This window comes from Silurus aristotelis (assembly GCF_946808225.1).
Source record: "Silurus aristotelis genome assembly, chromosome: 13".
Taxonomy (NCBI): Eukaryota; Metazoa; Chordata; class Actinopteri; order Siluriformes; family Siluridae; genus Silurus; species Silurus aristotelis.
In genome coordinates, this window is record NC_139586.1 from 14,145,825 (window position 1) to 14,168,799 (window position 22,975).

General features: G+C 39.4%; 1 protein-coding gene across 2 annotated transcripts in view; it reads right to left on the minus strand.

The window, feature by feature from the left end:
- The window catches only part of sbf2 (SET binding factor 2), a 113,817-nt gene that overhangs the window by 54,187 nt on the left and 36,655 nt on the right, over positions 1-22,975 (minus strand). For both annotated transcript variants that reach the window (XM_083558696.1, XM_083558695.1), the window contains exons 3-16: positions 22,395-22,532; positions 16,660-16,797; positions 14,624-14,734; positions 12,316-12,421; positions 7,594-7,726; positions 6,639-6,747; positions 6,440-6,553; positions 6,229-6,306; positions 5,848-5,961; positions 4,146-4,274; positions 3,900-3,998; positions 3,234-3,438; positions 2,914-3,023; positions 1,057-1,206 (exon numbers count right to left, since the gene is read on the minus strand). In XM_083558696.1, the coding sequence (XP_083414822.1) occupies positions 1,057-1,206; positions 2,914-3,023; positions 3,234-3,438; positions 3,900-3,998; positions 4,146-4,274; positions 5,848-5,961; positions 6,229-6,306; positions 6,440-6,553; positions 6,639-6,747; positions 7,594-7,726; positions 12,316-12,421; positions 14,624-14,734; positions 16,660-16,797; positions 22,395-22,532 (1,734 nt within the window). The remainder of the gene's footprint in view (positions 1-1,056; positions 1,207-2,913; positions 3,024-3,233; positions 3,439-3,899; positions 3,999-4,145; positions 4,275-5,847; positions 5,962-6,228; positions 6,307-6,439; positions 6,554-6,638; positions 6,748-7,593; positions 7,727-12,315; positions 12,422-14,623; positions 14,735-16,659; positions 16,798-22,394; positions 22,533-22,975) is intronic.

Below are 22,975 nucleotides of genomic sequence, written 5' to 3' on the forward strand. Positions count from 1 at the left end.
CGATATGTTATATCAATTTTATGATTTGAAAGCTTTCCTTGCTAAATTCTTTAAGCATATAGGCTGTGATGTATATATTTCACGCACATATGTAGATATTGAAACTGTGGCAGTGAAGGGAAAATACTCATACCAGGCACCCTTAGTTATATTACCCTGGGACATCAATGTGATTAAAAACATAAACAACACAAACGCATGTATTTTGTTGATGATATTCGCATTGTCCTCTCTACACAAATACACACAAGAGCCGGGACTGACCGAGGGTCAGGAATCTGACAAGGAAGCATACCAGTGCCTTTCCGAATATTGCGCCGAGGGGCAAAAACACATTACGGAGCGCATATTTGACCTCGCCGTCATAGACGCAACCCGTGAACAGCTCGTGCCCCTGACTGCTTTTACAGCTCCCACATCCAGTGACCTGCAGTGCTGCTGCAGCACTCGAGTCCACTACAGCTGCAGATGTTGGGACTAATAACCACTGGCAGGTTCAGAGCACCAAAATATGCCAGGAACGCAAAGTGACTTTATAAAAGCTGCGGACTAGTAAAACGGCGCCGTGCTGATGAAATCCCCCAACCTCATGATGTGGAGCTGTAAAACTAAAGACTACCAGCAGGACCTTGTTTACGTTCTGATTGATGGTAACATGACAGCATTTTTAGAAAAACATGAGTAAAACATAGGGGAGTATATTATAAATATATATATATATCTTTGTGCTATAACAACTGGCGAATTAGAGTAATAAAGCTGTAGCTCACATCTGTGCACCTCTGTACTCATTACAGAGCATCACAGACGTCATAACCTGCTTTAATTCACAAAAAGACACCAGGAGTTATAGGAAAAAAGGTGGAAAGGCTTGCTATTAGTGCTTTTCTCCCCTCCTATCGTTTGCGGTTTAGCTCTTAAATACCTGTAGGAGAATCGCTAAGGAAGTCATGAATTTTAGGAAAGCATTGCAAAGTATCTTTTACAGGATTGTAGGCATGCGCCCCGAAGTCATTGTAACTGTATTTGTGAGTGCAGGTACGTGATGGGTCCCACCTGAAGGGCGCAGTTCATCATGCGCACTATGTGGTCGAACTGCTGGTGGTCCAGGATGGCGCGGTTCAGCTGCACGTGCAGACTGAGCTCTTCGGTCAGACACTGTCGAGCTGCTTTGCCTTTCAGGGCGCGAAGCGCCGCAGGGAGAGCCTGCACACAATACCGACAAAATACCACCACATTCACATATCACTCAACACTGTAAAAATAAAGGAGACGAAGGGAAAAAAAAAAAAAACCCAGATCTCTTCAGTCAACAATTTTTGTTTTGTTGGAGAAAAAACATTTATAAGCGTATATGAAGCCTTATATTGTAATTTTTCTTGTTGTATTTCCTGGTACAATATAAATAAAATGCACATATGCACACACAGACTACAGCACATATGTATATACATTTATAAATATGTAGCACATATACACATTTGTAAGTGTGAGTCCACTACAAAAGACCAGAATAGCATAGACCTTATACCAATGATGCGAAGAACATCGTTTTCACAAAAAAAACGTTCACCCGATTGGTGTTCTGATGATGGCTCGAGCCAGAAATATGGGTTGCATATAGCATATGATTTAGAACATTTTCACCCCTTCAAAACATTTTGTCTGCCCCTTTACACTGTATATACAGATCATACTAGACAAGACCAAGCCACTTGGATAGAACAGAGATGCCCAAATTAGGGCCTGGTATGACATTTAATATGACCCACCATGCCATATATGAGAAGAAGAAGGGGAAAAAGAAAAAAAAAAGAAGGCCAATGAAACAACTTGAAAATAAGGACCAGCTGCCTGTCCCTCATTGGAGGTCACTGAATAGCTGTAAGAAACACTGAACTCTATTATACAATAAATTGGATTGTTTCTCATTGTACTATAAGTTTTACTGAAAAAGAACTTTGAAAATATAACTGCATTAGTTAAGCAGATTACAGAGTAAAGTTTTGTATTTATTTCCTTATTTGAAAACATAATTAAATCATCAATGAGAGGAAACATGGCAACATAAATTGTAATATAATGCTTGGTATAATGCAACATGTATTTCTGGCCCTTATTCAGGTTTGATTTTTGGCCCATCATAGGGAAAGGTTTAGGCACTACTGCTCTAAAAGGAACGCAAAACATCAATAAATGCCCCCCAAAGATAAAACAGCTGCTACTTTTCCCTCTTATTTGATATTTAATATATATCTTTTTTTAAACGGCCTGTATTGCATAAGGTTTGTGGAAGCAGGTGAAATGTTTTGCAAGCACTCTGTCCAAATTTTCAAACCCATCAGCGGTGTGGAAATGGCGACACGTTGCTGACGGCTTTACTGGCTCCGTGGAGCAGTTAGCGTGGAGTTCAGCATTTCAGCATTTCAGCGTGGAGTTCAGCATTTTTTAAGTCACAGTGGAGCGAAAGGCTTTTATATTAAACTCAATGGGTGCGTGAAAGAACTGGCTACCATCCCACATCTGTTATATGGGGAATCCATCAGAAAATTTTTAGATAAAAAAGACTTGGATTAGTTCTCGGCAACCCCTGTGGTTTAGGTGGTTTATAAAGTTATTTGGCTGAAGAGATCATAAAGTAAACAATGCCGCTAGTTAATGTTAACGTTAGAATAATATTTCTCTATGTAATAGGGAATGGGAGATAAGAGGAGTATGTGTGACTGTTTGTTCACCCTTCTTCCCTCCTCAGCTGCTGCATGTGTACGACTCCCAGATGGAGGTTTGATGGTGATATTCATTTTAATGCCATGAGTAATACAGTCTGAACTCTGGGCCATCTTGGTCCAGATGTGTGCATATGTATGTGTGTGTGTATAATCTGTATTAATTCTGCTCTTTCCCTTTGCTCACCTTCTCAGTTTCCAGTGTCTTGTTGTCAAAGATAAAGCCAATGCAACTTCGTACCACCTCCAGACGCCGGGCGCTGTTGAACACAGAGTTGACCTTCCCTGTGAGCGACACTGAAATCCAAAGACAGAACACAAGGTGTCTGTTAAAAACAAAGATTTAACTTCACAAGAAGAAAATTCAAAATTATTTTGGTCCGGAAAACACTAATATAAACGTCTATTTAGCACTTTATTTAGTAAAGGTCGGAAGTTATTACATTCAATTAATGGGAATTTTATCATTAGGTCATTTGAGACCTTCCTGGTACTAACGATACTCACCCACAGGGGGACCTGCAGGCACCACGCATTTTTTCTCGACTCGTGCAATGATTGTGGAATGGCTTTGCTTGGCCAGACCCTCCTGTAAGAGCTCCCCAACCTTTTCGTTGTCTATCAGGGGAAAGGGCACCACGTGCACGCGGAGATGAGAGCCCTCGCTGGGCCGAGGTAGCTTCTGGAAGGCCATGTGAGGGTTGGGATTTTCCTGAGGAGCAAACAGACAACAAATGAACACATGATTTACCTGGAATTAAAAGGTTAATTTATGGAAAACTGTAAAAAAAATAATAATAATAAAATAAATAAATAAAAGCACTGTGTTGATCATAGAGATCCTCTTGAGCCAAGCTTCTCTCCAGATGCTTGTAAGTTCAATAAACAAACCCTTAGTCCTAACTGAAATGTCCATGTCGACAGCATGAGTGGTCAAATATTTGGCAGAAGCGCAGTGCTTAATCAACACAGTGCAGCAGAGCAGGAGAGCGAAAAACAGAGAAATTTGTTCGAAAAGGACAGCCAGATGGAGTCAGGAAAGAAAGGTCAGGACAAAGAGAGAGAGAGAGAGAGAGAGAGAGAGAGAGAGAGAGAGAGAGAGAGAGAGAGAGAGAGAGAGAGAGAGAGAGATGTGCAACCTAAAGAAAAGGATGATAAGTTTCATATGCTTACGTTACGGTAAAGCTGCTCGGAGAGCTCTCTCATGTGCTTCTGCAGTATGCTTGGATTCTCATCTTCCTCCTTAAAGTGCACCATGTCCAAAGCCACCAACTAGCAGAACAACAGCATCTCAGTCAACATTTACTTCTCAGATTCGTGCAGAAACAATGCTATATAAATCATTGAGAATGAGAATGGGAATGAGCTTGCTCTTCCACTGATGGGGTCCGAGATAAAAGAGTGCTCATTAAAGTTCACCTCATCAAACAGATCGCAGGCTCTGTATGGAGGCCCTCTCTCTGACACGAACCCGGCGAAGGCCATGCCATCTAACACTTTAGGCAAGAAATCATTCTCAAGCAGCCCACGCTGGCCCAGGAAAGCAGCCTGCAAAGAAAAAAAAGAAAAAGAAGGATGTCAAAGGTTGTGGCGTATTCAATGACTAGAGTCATGTTTCACTGGGACAATCCTTATTATAATAAATTTACCAAAAACTCCATATGTCTCATGTGTGATTCAAGCGATACAGAATGACTTATCTAAACTAGAACGTCCTCAAACAAACAGCTCGATCGGCCGCAGCATTCCTGAGAGCAGCCGCTGTTTGTGTGGATAAAAATGATTAGACGACTTTGTTCTATAAACAGACGACTGCAGCGAGGGGGGGTAAGTGGGGTTGAGGTGGTGTTTGGGGGGGGGGGGTAATTTGAAGAACGGGTGAGTGAGAAGGATGGAGCAAAGCGTTGGGCCTCAGAGCAGCTGGCACACAGGGATGCTTGAGAGTTAATGGGGAAACATGCTGCATTCCTTGACCATAATCTGAGCCATGTGGGGTGCTCAGAGAAGGATGTGCAGAGAGGTTGTTGTGGAAACGACCTCCCAAGCAAATAAAAACAATGCAGAGTGGTGCACGCAAACACGTACAAACGAGTGCTATTTTGATTCTTTGCATGTGGCTCATCACAGGATGGAGATGAGCCACCAGGAGATAATGTCGGCACTCACAGTCACTGGCTCATGAACTAAAGTGTGGTTTCTGCTTATCTCCCGGTTTATCCCTGTACTCCAGAATCAGTCAGATTATGAAAAAGAGACCATTATTTTCCACACCAGCCTCAGGGTACTGTGATGTTAATTTATGGGTTTGTGCTTTTAAAAAAAAAAAAAAAAAAAAAAAAAAAAAATCTCTCCATGATTTTTTTTTTAAAACTAATTTCTACCTGCTAAAATAAGATTTTTTTTAACTGCCTCAGCTCATTAGTAGTAACTACACTATTCCTCTGTACAGTATTACAATCATGACAAGGCGGTATCACATTACTATGATTAACTGCATCAAAATCATTTTGCATTCATTTGTTCTGAGCATCGTTCTAATGTCACTGATATTTAGGTTAGATTTCTTACGCTACATCTTAAATATCTTGACATCTTTGTAATAACACCGTGCTTGACCTCAACTATTAAAATGCTATATCGAATCTGGGACTAATTATATTGAATTAGGGATCATTATAGAAATGTGAATATAATATATGGTAGGAATTTTTTCTGAGAGATAAGATATTTAGGTAAATATTTCTGCGGTTATGTGACTGAAGTCGAAAGTAAAACAGAAATGATGTTTCAATTTGGTGATAATGACGGTGGAGGTTAGCGGGAAGTGGTCATGGTGCGAGCGATTGGATCAGACAATGGTTTTTTAGTCACAACGCAGCAATATCTGTTTTCTTAGTATTTATAGCTATTGAGAGCGATTACTTAATCGTGCGCTGTAGTCAGAAGAGAATTTTGCAAGCGAAACATATGAAATGCATTACGCGCCAGCAAGCGCGAGTCTAGACCGGTTTGGAGAGGACTAGGACGGTTACAGTAATTACTCACTGGTGGACCCTCATAAACCCTCCCCATAGACAGAGGTTAATGTCAGGGTGCTTTGGCCTGGCGAGCCGTCTCTCACCTTGTGAAAGTGAATCACGGGTTCGGAGTGGATGCGAATGAGCTGCAGACAGGACCTGTAGCCTTGAAACAGTTGTGCAAACAAGCGCAGGAAGACCGCTCTCACCTCCTTGTCCTGACAGTCAGAAATGAAGAGAGAAAGTGACCTGTCATGAGTCAGAGACATTGACAAACTTTCGAGCAATGAGCCATTAATGAAGAAGGATAAATGCTTAAATCAATACTTTCCTTTCAGATAACCAATAATGGCAAATTCTGCAACCAGTATTTCGAACCAGATACTTATCGTGAAGTTGAATACTTTTCAACAATGTGCCGTTAAAAAGCAGCCTCAGAGGTCAGAAGGGCAGGTTTGGAAGGGGGTTATTAGTTATAGACTTACCAGCAGCTTGAGGTTGGACGGAGCCGAGCGCGGAGGAGGGAAGGCGTTATCAGCTATCTCCAGATCTGGGTGCAAAACCTGGTCAGAGTGAAGAAATGGGGGTTTATTGCTTTAGCTGGAAATAAGTCATTAGAAGAGGTGAGTGCTAAGTCAGTCAATACAGATTTTTTTGCAGATGTGATTAGTGCTGAGTGTATATGGGTGAACTCACTATAGACAGAGAGCTGTGTGTAGTGTGTAGGAGAGGCTCAGGAAGCTGAGACAAATGGATACACTCTGGGATTTTTATCGTTCCTCCATCCAGGTCAGCGACGATCACGTCCAACTGTGATTAATGAAAAAAAAAAAAACATCAGAGCGCTAAAATGCTGATCTAAATAGATTTTAACAGCACAATTCCTTCAACTCACCAATTCCTGGATTTCACTCTGGAACATGGAGTGCACCCCGATGATAAAAGGTGTGGGCGAGCTGAGGACCTCAAGCAGCCCGGAGGGGAGGATGGGAATGTAAGGGTAGCTGCAGGGGTAAAAATCACAGAAGAATGATGATTACAGCTGCAGGTCTTATAGTAGATTATTTTCTCAAAAGCATTGTAAAGGTTAAGTGCAATTGTCTGTACCCAGGGTACAACCCTGGGTTTCTGAGTGGGTTATCAATCAATAAAAAATTATTCTGAGTGTATTTTAGATAAGTAAATTCTGAGTGTTTAAGATAAGTTTTTCCGCAGAAACCCCATTATGAAATACAAACAATAATAATAAGAAAAAAAAAATATAAAATTACATAAAAATAAATGTAAGGTAAATATTATTAAATTACAAATAAAATCAAAAATGAAAATAAAATGTATTCAGTGATTCCACTAATTAAAATTTAAAAACCTTCCAAAATAAATTTATTTATTTTTTTCATACTTGTTGACATTTTAGCATGTACAATTTTTAGTAAATTGTTTTTACAATAACGAACATACTTTCGTTATTTAATGGGGGGGGGGGGGGGGTTATAAAACAACTAATTTAATCGGCTGCACTTTATTATGTTATGTAATTCTTGGAAGAAGAAAAAAAACAAAACAAAAACAAAACAAAAGCTAACATCAGCACATGGCACAGTAGTGTTTCATATCAAATTCCCAGTGGAAAAATGCTGGAAATTTCATTGTAGTCCTTTTACCCACATCTGTGGAAATTATGTTCGTGGCCTACTATCTTTACAGAACCTCTCCTTCATTCAAAAAGCGATTATGTAGTGTGAAACAGATAAGTGTTTTCTCACACAGACTGTGAGAAAACAAAGATGCCAAGAGACTGTGTTTCTCTTTTGGTGCAGTCTGACCTATTTTTCTTTCTCTTTACACACCTGTATTTGAGAGGAAACATCAGTGCTTCTAAAGCACGGCAGGCCTCGCCGAGTCTTTGGTAGCTGGTGGAGTGGAACAGAACCTTGTGTTCTGTCAGAACAGCGCAAAAAAGACTCAGAACATTCTGGATGCCTGAAATGAAATCAACAACATAAAAATGCTATTAACATGCATTCTATTAGGAAACGCCTGTTATCCGGAGACGATGCTATGAATTACAAAATCCTTCTAAAAATAAAAGCGAAGTTGTTTTCGAGACCAAAGTCACGAATGGCGTTATGCTACAGTCTAACAAAAATGCTGATTATTTCATTTTTAGCCCACGAGACAGTCGCAAAACCAAACGCAACCAAAACAAAGACCAAATGTCCACAATAATGGGAAACAGACGAGTAAACCGAGCGTTACACAAGGGTCCTGGAACACGGAATAATTTCACGCTATACTGCAAGCAATCGCAGCAGCTCGCGTTCCATGTAAATCATCGCTCCTTATGTAGCAGGATAATCGCAATATGTTCACAAGATAGAGGGGCTTTATCGTTTGGTAAACAATATAAATAAAAGGACACAGCAAATCGACAGTCAGGAGGAGAGAAATGGTTTACAGTTCCTGTTATTGTTTGTTATCAACATACCAAGGAGATCATTAATCACAGGTTGGGGGATAGATTAGAGAGGGCCAAGCTACTGACACAGGCATCCGCATGAATGGCCCCGGGGTCAGCCGTTCGGCTATGTGTCAAAGTCTGACAGTCACAGGCAAACAGGAACATGACATGAACACGAGCAACAAATGACCAACAACTGATGATGTAAAGGCTTGGGAAATGAACAAGCACTTTTTTTTCCCCTTCGTCAATGCTCAATCTATGAACTTCCTGGGACGCAGATCTTCCCGAAAAATTTTATTGCCGTCCACAAATATCCACCATGCAGAAAATTAACAAACTTCTCAAGAAAGATTGTAATATTTCAGATTTATGTCTGCAACTCCACCATGTTTACATCCCCAGCTGGTGTCCTTGGCCTCTAAACATCAGCTAAACAGAAAACAACAGGTTTCATAATCTGTCAGATATCATCACCCCCCCTCACACACACACACACACACACACACACACACACACACACACACACACACACACACACACACACACACACACACACACACACACACACACACACACACACACACACACACACACTCTTTGTCCTCTCCAACCTTGAGGTATTTACTTATCAGCTGGAAACACTGATCCATTTCCGACCCCAAATAAAGGCAGGCCGACAGACAACAAGCTGAAGGCATGCTGCAGACGAACTACTTCCTGTTCCGCCAATGAGACAAGGACGTTCGTAACGTTTGACTTGAGACCGAAAGATGAGTGATGGGATTTGGGATTGAGGGATTTGGTGGTTTATTTGGTGATTCTGTGAGACATTCTGCCAGGCCACAAACCAAACACACACACACACACACACTTCCAAAACCCCACAAATATTACAAGTAGGACGTCTGCAACAATTTATCAACTAACAATTTGTTTGGTTGTCTACATTTAAAATTGTTTATTATTATTTATCTGCCATTGTTTTGCCTAAAAAGAGAGAAATAATAGAGTTTAATGGAGGAACAAGTGTTTACAGCTGCTATAACAAGTAATAAACTGATCAAGAGGTTTGATATGATCATTAAAATAAAAATATATTGGTCAAAACCTGATAAAACAGTGAACTCTGTGGTGGTCCTTCAGAAGCATTCTGAAAGGTTTCATCCTTTGTTTATATCCCACTTTTGCACCAGCTCTAAAACGAAATGACCAACTTGATGAGCTTCCAGTTTCTGTGGTTTGTTTCGCCACACAATTTATAACCAGGCAGCCAGTCAGTGCGCTCTGAAGACTGAGCGTTATTCTCATACTGATGGGGAAGCTGGAGCACACTGCATGGTTCACTGAGAAAAAACTATGTGGCATGAAAAGAGAAAAAAAAAAGAAGGAGCAGAAGAAACTCTGATAGGAAAATCATTCGCTTTGACAGTGCATCCTTAATCTCAAAAATCGCAAAAAAGTAGTTAATGAAGAACAGCCGAGTCATCACTTCCACTAAATCCTGCTTTTGTTTGTCGTTGGTTTAAACTTGTTTCAAATCTACAAGAATCTCGCCTGCGTTTCAGCACAACCATCTGTGGCTTTCGCGGAGCACGTAGACGTGCTGGACAATCCAAGAAAATATAACGTGCTCGCTGAATATTCTGGAATTCACATTCATACACTACACATATGAGGCTAATCACGATTTGGGCGAACGTGAAACACGTGCACCCGCGGCTTGACGTAAGCCAGGCGCAGGGAGCATCGAGGTGCGGATAATTTGTCGGTTATATAAACTCTCGACCTTTAATTAATATTCCAGGTAAGTGCATCGCTGATAAAACGTTTATGGACGTCTGCGAATATACGCATGCAAACTATTACAGCATTCCACAGGAGGTCACTACCTATCGATTTCATGCGATACCCTGTGTTCAGCACTCAGTGGTTTCGTTTTATAAGATGAGAGAATTATTTCCACTCCTTGGGACTGTTTGATGTTTCCTTCACCTTTTCCTCATGTAAAAGGAAATGTGCCTGAAAACACGGCACAGCTACGTGTCACAGCGGACGTGGTGGAAAGTGTGCACTTATAGGATTAGTGCACGATATCCTTGTGAGCGCTGCAAGATCTGCAACAGTTTACTTTCTCAATCAGCGACTCAAAACATTTAAACTCTGTGTAGAATATAAAATAGAACATGCACAGAAGCGAAGCCAACACGCTCCTTCCATTCAAACATCTAACAACATCCTTATAGGAATCTCATGGCTGTAAATGTTAACCCGAAAGATGATTTCTTCAATGCTTATCATTAATAATGAGCTACTTAGGAAGTCTGATACACTTTCACAACTAGCAAATCTAATGCACTACTAAACGCATCCACTGAACTGCAAGTCAAATGCAATGACAGGGTTTCTGCAGGTTTCACAAAGTCAAATTTAAGACTTTTTAAGACCTAGTGAAGACCTTTAAGAATAAAATTTAAGACCTATATCACCACATTAACTCTAAATAAATGTATTTCAGCCAAGTACTGCTAAACTTCCACTTCGCCACAGCTGAAAAATAAAATCCGTTTTACGTCCATGGTACGATCCAAAAGAGATTCGCACCAATAACAGACAACTGAATGGCTGTTGCATGTTAGTATCATTTGTAGTCAAAATACAGCTAATTATATTTGAACTGGGGAAAGAAAGAACTGCAACACCACAGAAACAAACAAAAACAGTCTAAAGTGCTGCAAAAGAATTTCAGTGAGCATTAAAGTTAGTGTTACATGGACATTGGAAACTTAGGATTTTTTAGGTTTAAATTATTTAAGACCTAGAACAGTGAATTTTAGGACATTTTTAGGCCTACAATTTAGCTTTTTAAATTTGTGACTTTTTTTTTTTAGACTTCAAGACCCACAGAAACCATGAATGAGCTGCTTGTCGAGTCTAATAAACGTGCAGTAAAGTCTAATAATCTGTTAATAAAGTCTAATAAACTGCAAGTTATTTTAAAGCAATTGCTGGTCAACTATCAATCAACTGTCAGTGTCTAGCTTAATAAGCCGCAAGGCAAAATCCTTTGAACTGTTACTGAAGTGAAAATGGTTAGCAAGTCTAGAGAACTGTCAATCAAGTCCAGTGCGCTGCTAAATACATGAAATCACAGGGTCAGAAGAAAAAAAAATCTCCATTCCGATTAGTCAGAAGACGTAGAAGTTTCTCGTTGTAATACAGTATCGTTTCTGGATTAAAAACATGGCATGGCGGACCAGATTTCAATTGTTAATATGACAGTTTTCAATATGTATTGAAGGAGTCTCCAGTGCAAGGGCTTTGTAGCAGTCATGGGTAAACTGTAGCTTTAAGGCATCATGTGGCAAATTCCTGGCAAGTGAAGATATCTTCTCTTACACTATAGGGACAAAATCATTGGGACACATGACTTCTTTAATCATATTTGGTTCTTCCCCAAACTGTTAACACAACATCGAAGAAACACAATTGCATAGGATGCCTTTGGATGTGGGAGCAATACATTTCCTATTCACTTGAACTAGGGGACCCAAATGTGTTCCAGGATGGCAATGCTCTAGTGCACAAAGCCAGCTGCATGAAGATATGGTTTACATGGGTTCGAGTGGGAGATCTCGAATGGCCTGCTATAGAGATCTGACCTGAACCCTACTGAACACCTTTGGGATGAATTGTTTGAAATTAGTTAGGATGAAATTTCCCCACTGTGGGACGAATAAAGGTCTATCTTATCTTATCTTAACGCTGACTGCACCCCAGGACCCTGCATCAGTACCTGACTTTATTAACACCTTTGTGAATGAATGAGCACAAATTTTCACAATTACACTACAGAATATGTGCTAAAAGCATCTACAAATCGTATGGTCCTGTTATCATAAACCATTGTCTATATAGTTTGTATTCTTTTTTTCTGCAGTGTTCAATGGATAAAAAGAGCAAGTTCATCTTAAATGTTTTAATACAACACTGTATGTGGTCATGATTACTAGTGAAATGTTAAGCTTTGAATAAGCAATTCAAATTGATTCAGATGAATAAGCTGATGAATAAACGAAAGAAACGGATGGGTAAATGAGGTAAGACCCACCTAGCTGCTGGAAGAGGAGAGCGACGCTTTTACTGGTGACAGGTAGGTCGTCATTTAGTGGCATCTGAATCAGCTGTCGGTCTCCGGCTCCAAGAGAGAAGAGCTTCTGCAAACATGGAGACACAATGACGTCAGTACACGCCGGATCTATGCAGCAGCAGGAACTGATTTGTTTCTGTTAATTCTCATAATATACATTAATAAAGAGTCGTAATTTTTGGAACGCCACAACATAAGGCAAACAGTGACATGATGCACAATGAATAAAAAAAATTGTAATGCGCCGAACCACGGTGGTCTCGGACCACTTCAAGAGTTTTATACGTTTAAAAAAGATATATATGCTTGTGTACTCGTAGTGAATTTTACCACATCACAAGCGTATTAATTTTACCAGTACCAATACCAGTAGTCCAAAAAAAAAAACCCCAAATCAAAGCTTTTCCCTTAAAAATAAAACTGGCAAATGTAGAAGCTGTCTACAGCAACGCGTATCAACGTCGAAGCTCCGAGTACAAATTATCCTCGCAAACTACAAAACTACACAAGGTGAAGTGAGATGACTAGAAGTGTGGGCTGGAAAGGAAACTGTGACGGATGCTGAAAATCCTCACGCTCATATGAGTGGAAGTTTGAATCGTGTCGGAGGAGGAGTACGGCCCTCGTGCTCCGTTTGATCTCGCTGTGCAGCTGGGATGAATAACGGCTGCAGGAGGGATTGTGAAACGTACCAACGCATTACAACAAAACCTGTAAATTATTCTTCTCGGGGTCTAATGTAGAGATCCTGTTTCAGATCGTATCAGCCTGCATTCTTTCCATCACTTCAGAAAAGGAATATTTGTTGATTTCTTTTTTTAACCTACAATCTTCTTCGTGCATTCTGTCTATGGGATTTTTATTGGCAAATGAAAGACACTGACACATAAACTAACCAGCCAACTGAATAATTCAATATGCAGAGGTGACATTACGTTAAAAAAGAAAAAGAAAAAAACACCACAGACATCTGCAGAAATGTTTGTATTTCAATGAAGCCGGTTGATTCTGTAAGCACAATTTATACGACTGTTAAAAAAAAATGAATAAAAACACAAAAAGTAAATATACATGTGATTTTGCCTGTGGACACTGATGACCTCTTGGGATTTTCACACACACAGACACTAGCATTAAAAAAAACAGTTTTGTAATTTTTCATAAGAAACGAGGTATAAGCAAAACAGCCAGACAGGCTCAAGTAAAAACTCAAATAGCTACTATGAACAACCGTGGTGAGAAGAGAAGCATCTCAGCACTTCGGAGGTGAATAAAAAGGAATAAAAAGGAATATAAAGAAATGCTTTACCTAGTTGCTGTCAATATTCAATATTTATCTTAATATTAATCTTACACACACACACACACACACACACACACACACACACACACACACACACACACAGTTGTACCCAAACTAGTTTTCAAAAGCTTAATACCCAGATGAAGTATACAATTGACAGCCTCTTCCAAAGCTTCTTTTTGTTTGTTTTGCATCATAAAGTGTTTAAAACACATAAATATGTAGAGACCTGGTGATACGCATGCTACAAGAACAATTATCACAAGCAGCATCTTTTTTCCAACGTGACATTTCATAGAGAATCATGTAAATGTGTATCCAGACAAAACTAAAAGACGAGTGCAGAGTTTGAGTTTGGTGAAAAACAGCAGATGGATCAGCCAGTTTTCTTGCAAGGCAATGGAGAAAGAAAAGGCCAATCTGTATGGAAATAAAATCACAGACTTTTAAAAAATAATAAATTACCTCAGGACTCCATGAACATTTAATCTTGCCCAAATAAGGCTAAAGTCAATGCAAAGCAAAAGTGGCAGAATAAATGTATTTTTCACATGCTGCGTTTTATTTTTCTGTTATTTGGCTTTTAAACCAGGTGAATATTATTTGCTTTAGCTGAAAAGGTCGGGGGTTTTTTTTAGGCATTTCGCATATCGGCATAGCGAGACGTCAAAAAATGTTACACGGTACAGCTGAAATATTGAAGTTGGCACCTCTGAATTAGCAAAATCACTGTTAGGAGCAAAAAAAAAACCTCTCGTATGGTGAAACGTTCCTAACATCTGGAATTAGGACCCCTGTCTAAGCCAGGAGGTGAGAGGAGGCACCTCCCCTCTGACACAGCCACGCTTCTGGCCTGACATGAGCGAGCCAATTAACCCCGAGTGATCCTCTGTGCTGCTGGTGTCCCCCCCTGGTCCAAGACTGTGTGGGTCAGAGGTAGAAGTGTTTGGCTGATTAACGTCTCACCTGGGAACCTCCTGCTGTAGGAACAGTGCATGTCAGGAGGTTTGCCACCAGGCCCTCCAGAGGAAAGTTCAGACTATCGATGTAAACAGTGTAGATGAGCCCCAAACAGCCCTGCAGGGGGGGGGGGGGGGGGGAGGAGAGGGAGAGGGAGAGAGAGGGAGGGAGGGGAGTCAGACTGCATATACACAGATACCCACAAAAACACACACTGGTACAATTAACAGCACACAAAAAGAAGTGGTTGCCCATTACACACACCAAAGCATTTCACAGGGCTTTAGTAAGATTTAATAGGGTTTTAACATCACTAACAGGAAATGCCACTACCGAGACTAATTTCAGTCGTAAGAATTCGCCTAAAGTTACTCAGAATACTACAAAGCAACAAATACATCTTCCAAACACTAGGTTGTAGAAAACTAAGGCCCCAAAGAATAAAGGAGGCAAAGAAGATCAAATCTATAGCTACTTCTTGCTGACTTTTACAAAAGTTTTTATTTGGTATGCAGGAAATAAACGTGAGTGCACCCCTCACATTTCAGCAATCATTGTAGATCTTCTCAAGGGACAATACTATAGAACTGAAAGCTGGATATATTTTAGAGTATTCAATATGCAGCTTGTGTGAAGTACAGATTTACTGTCCTCTGAAAATAACTCAACATTCAGCCATTATTGTCTAAATAACTGGCAACAAAAGTGAGTACACCCTAAGAGATTACAGCTGTACATTGCGTAACTATGCAAAGTCATATGTCCTATTCATCATGTTCATGTTTTTATCTGCTTGACACGACCATACAAATTTGTGTATCGTGTATAGGAGCAGTTCAAATTTGGTTCTTTGAGTACAATTCTCTCCTAATGACCACTGGATGTTCAACATGGCACCTCATGGCAAAGAACTGTCTGAGGATTTAAGAATTAGCAGCTCTCCACAAAGATGCCGAGGTTATAAAAAGATCCGTATCACCCTGAAACTGAGTAACAGTGCAGTGGTCAAATTCATACAGAGGTTTTCCAATACGGGTTCCACTCGGAACAGACCTCACAAGGGTCCATCAAAGCAGTTGAGTCCTCGTGCTGTGCGTCAGGTGCAGAAGCTGCTTAAAAAAACAGACACATGAGTGCTGCAGCATTGCTTTAGAGGTTGCAGAAATGGAAGGTCCGCTTGTCGGTGCTCAGACCATACGCCACATACAGCAACAAGTCGGTTTGCATGCTGTCCAAGAGCATGAATTACTGGAACCATGTCCTTTGGTCTGATGAGCCTAAGTTAAATTAGTTTGGCTCAGATTGTGTCCAGCATGTGTGGCAACACTCTGATGAAAAGTACTAAGAAAATTGCGTCTTGCCTACAGTCAAGCATGGTGGTGGTGGTGGTAGCATCATGATCTGTAGCTGCAACGAGTGCTGCTGGTACTAAGGAGCTGCGGTTCATTGAGGGAAACATGGATTCCGACATGTACTGTGACATTCTGAAGTAGAACATGATGCCCTTCCTTTAGAAACTGTGACGAACGGGAGTTTTCCAATAAGATAATGACCCCAAACACCACCAAGATGACAACTGCATTGGCTGGGAGCTGAAGGTGAAGGAGTGGCCAAGTATGATATTTACAGTTAAATAAGTATAAACACCTCTGTCCTTATAAAGTTCCTGCTTTACAGTTAAAGCTTCACCTCTGATCATTACAAAGCACTGATACTGGAGACTCCTTCTGTAAATCCTTAATCTCCTTACAGAAAATCTTTCAGTACAAAATCAGTCAATCTCCTGTTCCGGTTCATGAGTTCCTCACAGATATTAGAGGCCATAGAGTATTGTTTAAGATGCGAGGAAAGGTGAGGAAGGGAAATAAAGAGTCGATTAAGCAGAATTGCACTTCTACACAAGTACTGAAAAAGTGGTGTTGTAGTGTTTTTGTAAACACAAGGACACAGACATGCTGCTAAATGAAATCCTGCTAACTGCTGCAGTCATCTGACGAGGTGTTGGTATTAAGACCACCAAGAGTCATGTTTGTGTAAATTACCCGGAATATCTCGGGAAAATCTAATCTGGAGACCAGGATTAGACTTTTGGGGGCAAACACTTCAGCTGGCTGGATCAGACCATCTTCTTCTTCCTCGTCTTCCTCGTCATCTCCGCTGCCCTGAAGCGTCTTTGTACCCTGGAAAAAAAATCGGCATGGGAATTACAAAAGCGCAAGTCATTTAGCTGTGAAATGTCAAAACAATAAAAAAAAAGAGAGAGAGAACACATCTAAACTTCAAGTAAATTTTTATTGTATATTTCATTTTAATAAAAAATTGACATTTTCACAAGCTTTACAGAAATAAACAGATTCAATAGATTAAGACCATAAATATAGAGTATGGAGTTTTCAATGTTTAGTTTATCCATTTTTATCAAGTCACAGTTGATAATGGTAAGTAAAATCTTTGTGAGATCATATGACAAAAGAGACTCAAAAGAGAACCCATCCTCACCTTTCTGACACCGGAGAGTGTGATTATAAATAATTCAGAATTTTTTGTACAATTTTGGTTAAATTGTGCAATTGTGTTGCCAGGACACAATTATAGTTCGATCATAAAGTGTATTTGTATAAAGTTATCAACTGTTCACTGTGCAATTGCTGTCCTCGAGCTATACAAGCAATCTGGTGTATTTTTCTTCTGTGTGAGTGAAGCCATTCTCAGCAGCAATGAGTTTATTTCCCAGTGATAAGAAATCAAACAGAAGTAGGACATTTTATGGATTAGGCAGGTTCGGAGAAAAAAAAAAAAAAAAGAGGTTCAGAACATACCATGAGAATGAAATTTTTTTTGGATGGAAAACTGTCCTTATTAATTTAAGACCTTGTTTTTTTTTTTTAAAGAAATCCTCCTACTATTAAGTGGGGGATGAAGACAATATCGGTAAGACTGAGAGAATCCTTCTGGATCATTCACAGCTTATACTTGTCTTAGATGGGAAGCTGAGGAAGTAAAGCATTAATATGATTCTATGATTACAACTAAACCTACATAAAGATTAAACTTTACTTCATTGCTAGTTCTTATAAACACAGCCTCCAAAAAAAAAATGCTGATTCAAAAATGAGAGGGGGAAAAAAAAGTGACCCATTTTTACCGATAAGCACCACAAGAAAGGAGCGCGAGCAAAGCGAGTTGGCCTGCATTCTATAAGAGAAGGAGCTCAGGGGAGTTGCTCAAGAATGCACGGGTCTGACAAAATGCTGTGATATAAAATATATAAACTCTTGGGCGAACGAAAGAAACTTTAGAGCAAACCCAGACCCATTCTATTAATAGGCCTCGATCTAAGAAAAACTGTGTACTTGTATAATTGGCAAATGTCAGTTCCAGGGGAAATGTTATTCTGACCCCTGAAGGCTCATTATATACAAACCATAAGGTAGAGGAGACTGGAAGATTGTAAATCAAATCTATTACATTAGCCTGTAACAAACTGTACAGTCTAATAATACAGAATAAGATAATAATGTTAAAGAAGGGAGGAGCATCTAACATACTCGTTTATTTATATTAGTAAACACCCAAGAGATGGGAGTTCATGGAAATTATCATCACCTTCATTGTCACAACAGAAGAAAATGAGAACAAGAGTAACTAGATATGGAGTCGTGTGTGTCATTATGTATTATGTGTTGCCGTGAAGGATAAAAGTGTGGATGGGTGAAAAGGTTAAAAGTAAACTAATAATCAATAGCAACAATAGTAACTTAAGCATGATAAAGTTCACTAATTAATAAAGTATATTAAAGAGCAAAGTAGTAAGTGACTGCTAGTAAAAACCTAGGAGAAAAACAGGAGAAATTCAACGTGAAAACAAATAAATGTTTTCATAGAACGTAAACTAAAACTCAGTGTTAATGTTAAAATGGTTTTTTTTTTAAATGAGCGTTTAACCACATAGCATTATTTTTTCTGATCCAAAGTGATGTGAAAGTTCATTTTCCCAATAGGCCTCATTATCTGTCCAGAAGACTGATAGCTGCTATGGGATTTGTACTTTTACTTAAGTACAGGAATGGGGTACTTCATCCACTATTCGTATTCATATATTATCAATTGAGATGCTGGCAGGTGATGAAGAGGAATGAAGAACCACAGAAACCTGAGGTCTGCTTAAACATGTGGGATTAGCGGCGTTCAAATGCTACCACGTGGTTTATTGCCTTAATTTGCACCTGTGTTGACAGTTCAAAGCTGCTTCTTTGAATGTGGCTGCAGGTTGTAGTTTTGCTTTAAACTTCCTAATAAATAATGTTTAAATCAGCTATTGTTTCTTTCAGCAGAAGTACAGATACTTTATTTAAAAGCAGCAACACGGATGGAAAAAAACAGGACTCATTGTACGTAAAATACCTCGTTTAGATGAACTGGACAAACAGTGAAACCCTGAATCACTAAATAATAAAACATAGAAATTGAAAAATGTGTCCGTAAGGTGAAATGCTTTTTCAAATCTAAAACCAATATCGCGTTCTGACATGCCAAATCTGGTTCGAATTGCCCCGATTGAGCCGCCGTAATGCGCGTAAGCTCATATTGGTGGCCACCTTTCAAACCCTGCTGACTCGCCTCTTTATTGCCTTTTTCACTCAGACAATGAAAACATGCCATGAGAGCCACAGCATCTTCTGTGGGGAGCGCTGGGATTAAAATACCCCCACAGATGGGAAACACATTTCGGCGTTTTCAGGAGGATTTGGCTCAATTACGAGGGAAAATACATTCCATAGCTCTTGCTTCCAATCAGATAAAAATTTTGTTCAAATCTTTATAGGGTTCTATGAACCTGCGAATTTAATGCTGAACGTCTAAAAAAAAAATCGCATGCTTTTGAGAACCTGATTACATTTTGCTGCCGCGGGTTGCATGTGTTTTTCAATGGTAGTTTTGAATGTTGAAAAACTAATCACATATGAGGTTGTAGCCTTCTAACTAATAATTTCATTACAATCACTGTTTTGTTATTAATGTTCCCTCATTTAATAAACAATTCGCACCACCGCAATGTTGAATTCTCGATTCTGATTGGTCAGACGGTGTCAATTCATTTTCCGTAACAGCCGAAATGCCGAAAACTTTTATGGAAGTTTTCGAAGTCTTCAGTGTCAGCTTGTAAAAAAATCTATTACCTTTTTTTGTCTGTACAACTTCTTATCAGTCTATATAAGTTTCCAGAAATCCTTGGATGGATTTATCATGACATAATTGCATATAATGACTAGGCAGACTAAGCAGAAAACACTGACGAGAAGACACAGATACACTGTAAGGCCACAAGTTTGTGTACCTCTGACCATAAAACCTATATGTGCTGTTTAAACATCCCATTTCCTATTTATTTTCTCTTAACTATGAAGTTCCATTCTTGTTCAAAGGCTTTTCATTAGATTTTGGCACATGGCTATGGGGCTTTATGAGTAATGATGAGGAAATTAATCAATGATGTTAAGCAGGTCTGGATTGCAGTTGGTGTTTCTGTTCATCACTACAACAATTATTTTAATATAATTTTGTAACCGGGTGAAATGTCTAATCTGTGGGACAAATGTAAATAGTTAGCAAATACTTGGACAAAATTTGCATGCTGATGCTTCAGGGTCAACTCTGATACTTGATTTTACAGCATCCTATCGGACAGCTCTACTTTCAAGTGTGTTTGTGTGTGTGTGTGTGTGTGTGTGTGTGTGTGTGTGTGTGTGTGTGTGTGTGTGTGTGTGTGTGTGTGTGTAAACTGAATACATGAGGAATGAGGAATGGATAAAATATAGTGAAGGGGACCGTCGGGAGGCATAAATGTCCTGTGTGGTAATAGAGAATAATTCTTTGGTGTTAATATGTGTGATGACACTCCAGCTGCATGCTTCAGGGTGGCCTCCGGTGCTCATCATCTGAAGGACTCAGAAGAGGACGATTAAAGCATCTCTTTAAGAGAGAGAGAGAGAGAGAGAGAGAGAGAGAGAGAGAGAGAGAAAGAGAGAGAGAGAGAGAGAGAGAGAGAGAGACGGAGAGAAAGCACAAGAAGATGACTCCTGCAAAAAGTCACAAAGGGAGGCAGCACCAGCCAACAGCTGGGGGCCATCACAGCCTCATGTGCTCTTTATCCTGGCCAAACTATTGCATAACATTCAAGACGAGCAGGCCAAAAATGCACAGCTGTAGTTATATTGTCCATAAAAAAAAACAAACAAAAAAAAAAAAGCAAACAAAGGTTTATGGTACACTAGGAATTTCCATAATTCTGCTTTTCGAAAATGTGTTGTGTTCTGATCTTAATATAGGTCATATTAAACAGTTTTACTTAAAACACAACACATTGAAATGTTCGATGTTTACAATGTCGAATTCGAAACTTAATTTCCACTAGAGATCATTAGTAAGAAAGAATGCACTCCTCTCGATAAATTCTTGTGTCAACTGTGAAGCATGGTGGTGGTGTGTTTATAATCATTGTCCACCTGGAGCATGAAAGTCTATTATAAAAATATGTCCCATGTATTAATTAAAAGTACTGTAATGACCCTCCCAAAAAAAAACAAATATACTCGTGGCTTCATTAACAAGCTTACAGCTAACACGCTAACAAGGTTTACTGGTGTGATCTATTAACTCCATGTGCTCACAGGAAAACTGACGCCCAGGTTAAATGGTCTGATTCCAGAATGAGGTGGTAAACTAATTAACCTTTCCAAGCAGCCACAACTGTAAGATGCCATTTCAATGAGATTCCCTGCATCTCGAAGTGTGATACATTTGGCCTTAATAACCAGCTTAAAATTCCAGATGCTGAGCTGGCATTCCAATGCTATTGTCAGGAAGTTTGACAGGAAGTTTGATATACAGCTTAAGGTTTTATTACTAATTCTGTCCTGCTTAGGAAAGAACCTCAATGGTTTTCTAACATCTGAAACAGTTTCTCATTCCCAGCAATAAAGCTTATACTGCTTGTTCTTGTAATTTTAGTGGAATCTCTTTTTAAACCCTCAAGCATGAAACATTGAAAACCATCAAGGACATGACTGGGGGCAAATATTTGGAGCAGGATGCAAAGTCACAGCAAAGGAAATGTTTACATAGGAATTTTATGTACATTACAAGGGACCATGAGATGCTGTAAAAAAAAAAAAAAAAAGAGGAGAGAAGGCTTGTGCAATGTAAGAATATGATTCTCTTTCATAAGAAAGAAAAAAAAAAAGATGTAGGCTTCATTTGTCTTATTAAAGTGGATAGATCTGAAAATTGCATTTTCATTTTGAAAGTGCCCCCTGCCTATACCGGTGTTTTAAAAAAACTTTTTTTATATATAAATTGCACACACAAACTAAAAATACTGAAAATGATTACTGCACAAGTCATTGCAGCCACTTATTTAATTTCTGTTTTATCAAATCATAAAGCTGCAAATGATCCTTCTGTCCCCTGAGAAAAAATATCATCTCAAAGTTGTACAAAATCTTAATTAATTCTATAAAACTAGAGCGCAGACACGCTGAGCCAGTACATCATCCACTATCCACCAAAAAGCTGTTTTCCAAGCTTTTCTTAGTTTTGTCCTTAAACATAACATAAAAAACAAACAACTCACTTTCCTGACAGTTCAGGAATAATGAATAATGAATCGCTTAATCTGACTATGGAAAATAGAGAAAATGAAGGGGGAAAAAAATCAAGATTACATAAGCCCCTAAAAGACACCATAGACAGTAACAAGAGCTCCAGTGAGCCTCACCTGCAGGTTGACCTCAGCCTCGTAGAAGGTCAGACAGGAGCAGTAGTGTCGGTCTGAGTCAATGTCTGTCAGCACAACTGTAAAGAAAGTAGGAGGTTTTCTTTCACGGGATACCCTCCATCCTCCTGGCTGACAAAACTGTGAAAACAGAACACATGAGTTTAGATCTCACAAAGAATGCAAATCAGAGAGCAAAAGAACATCGATTTGACGATCAAAAAGCTACAACAGTTCCACTGAAACTGATTCCTTGAGTGGAATTTAGATGATGCCGTCTCAACCGTAAGTAGTCAGGAATATCTTTACACTGTCTAACTGTTGGCATCTGTGGGTTTTTGCATGTGGAAAATCCATGAGTATTAACATTTAGCTGCTTTTCTTTTATCCTGCATACTATAATAAGCTCCATTCTTCTGGAAAAGGCTTCCTTCTAGATTTTGTAGCATGTTTGCAGGGATTTGCTAAGTCAACCATCAGAGTACAAGAGGTCGAGCAGTTATGTTGGGTGAGAGGCCTGGTGTACAGCAGTCATTCAAATTTTGGGCCAAAGGTTTTCATTGAGGTTGATATCAGAGCTCTGT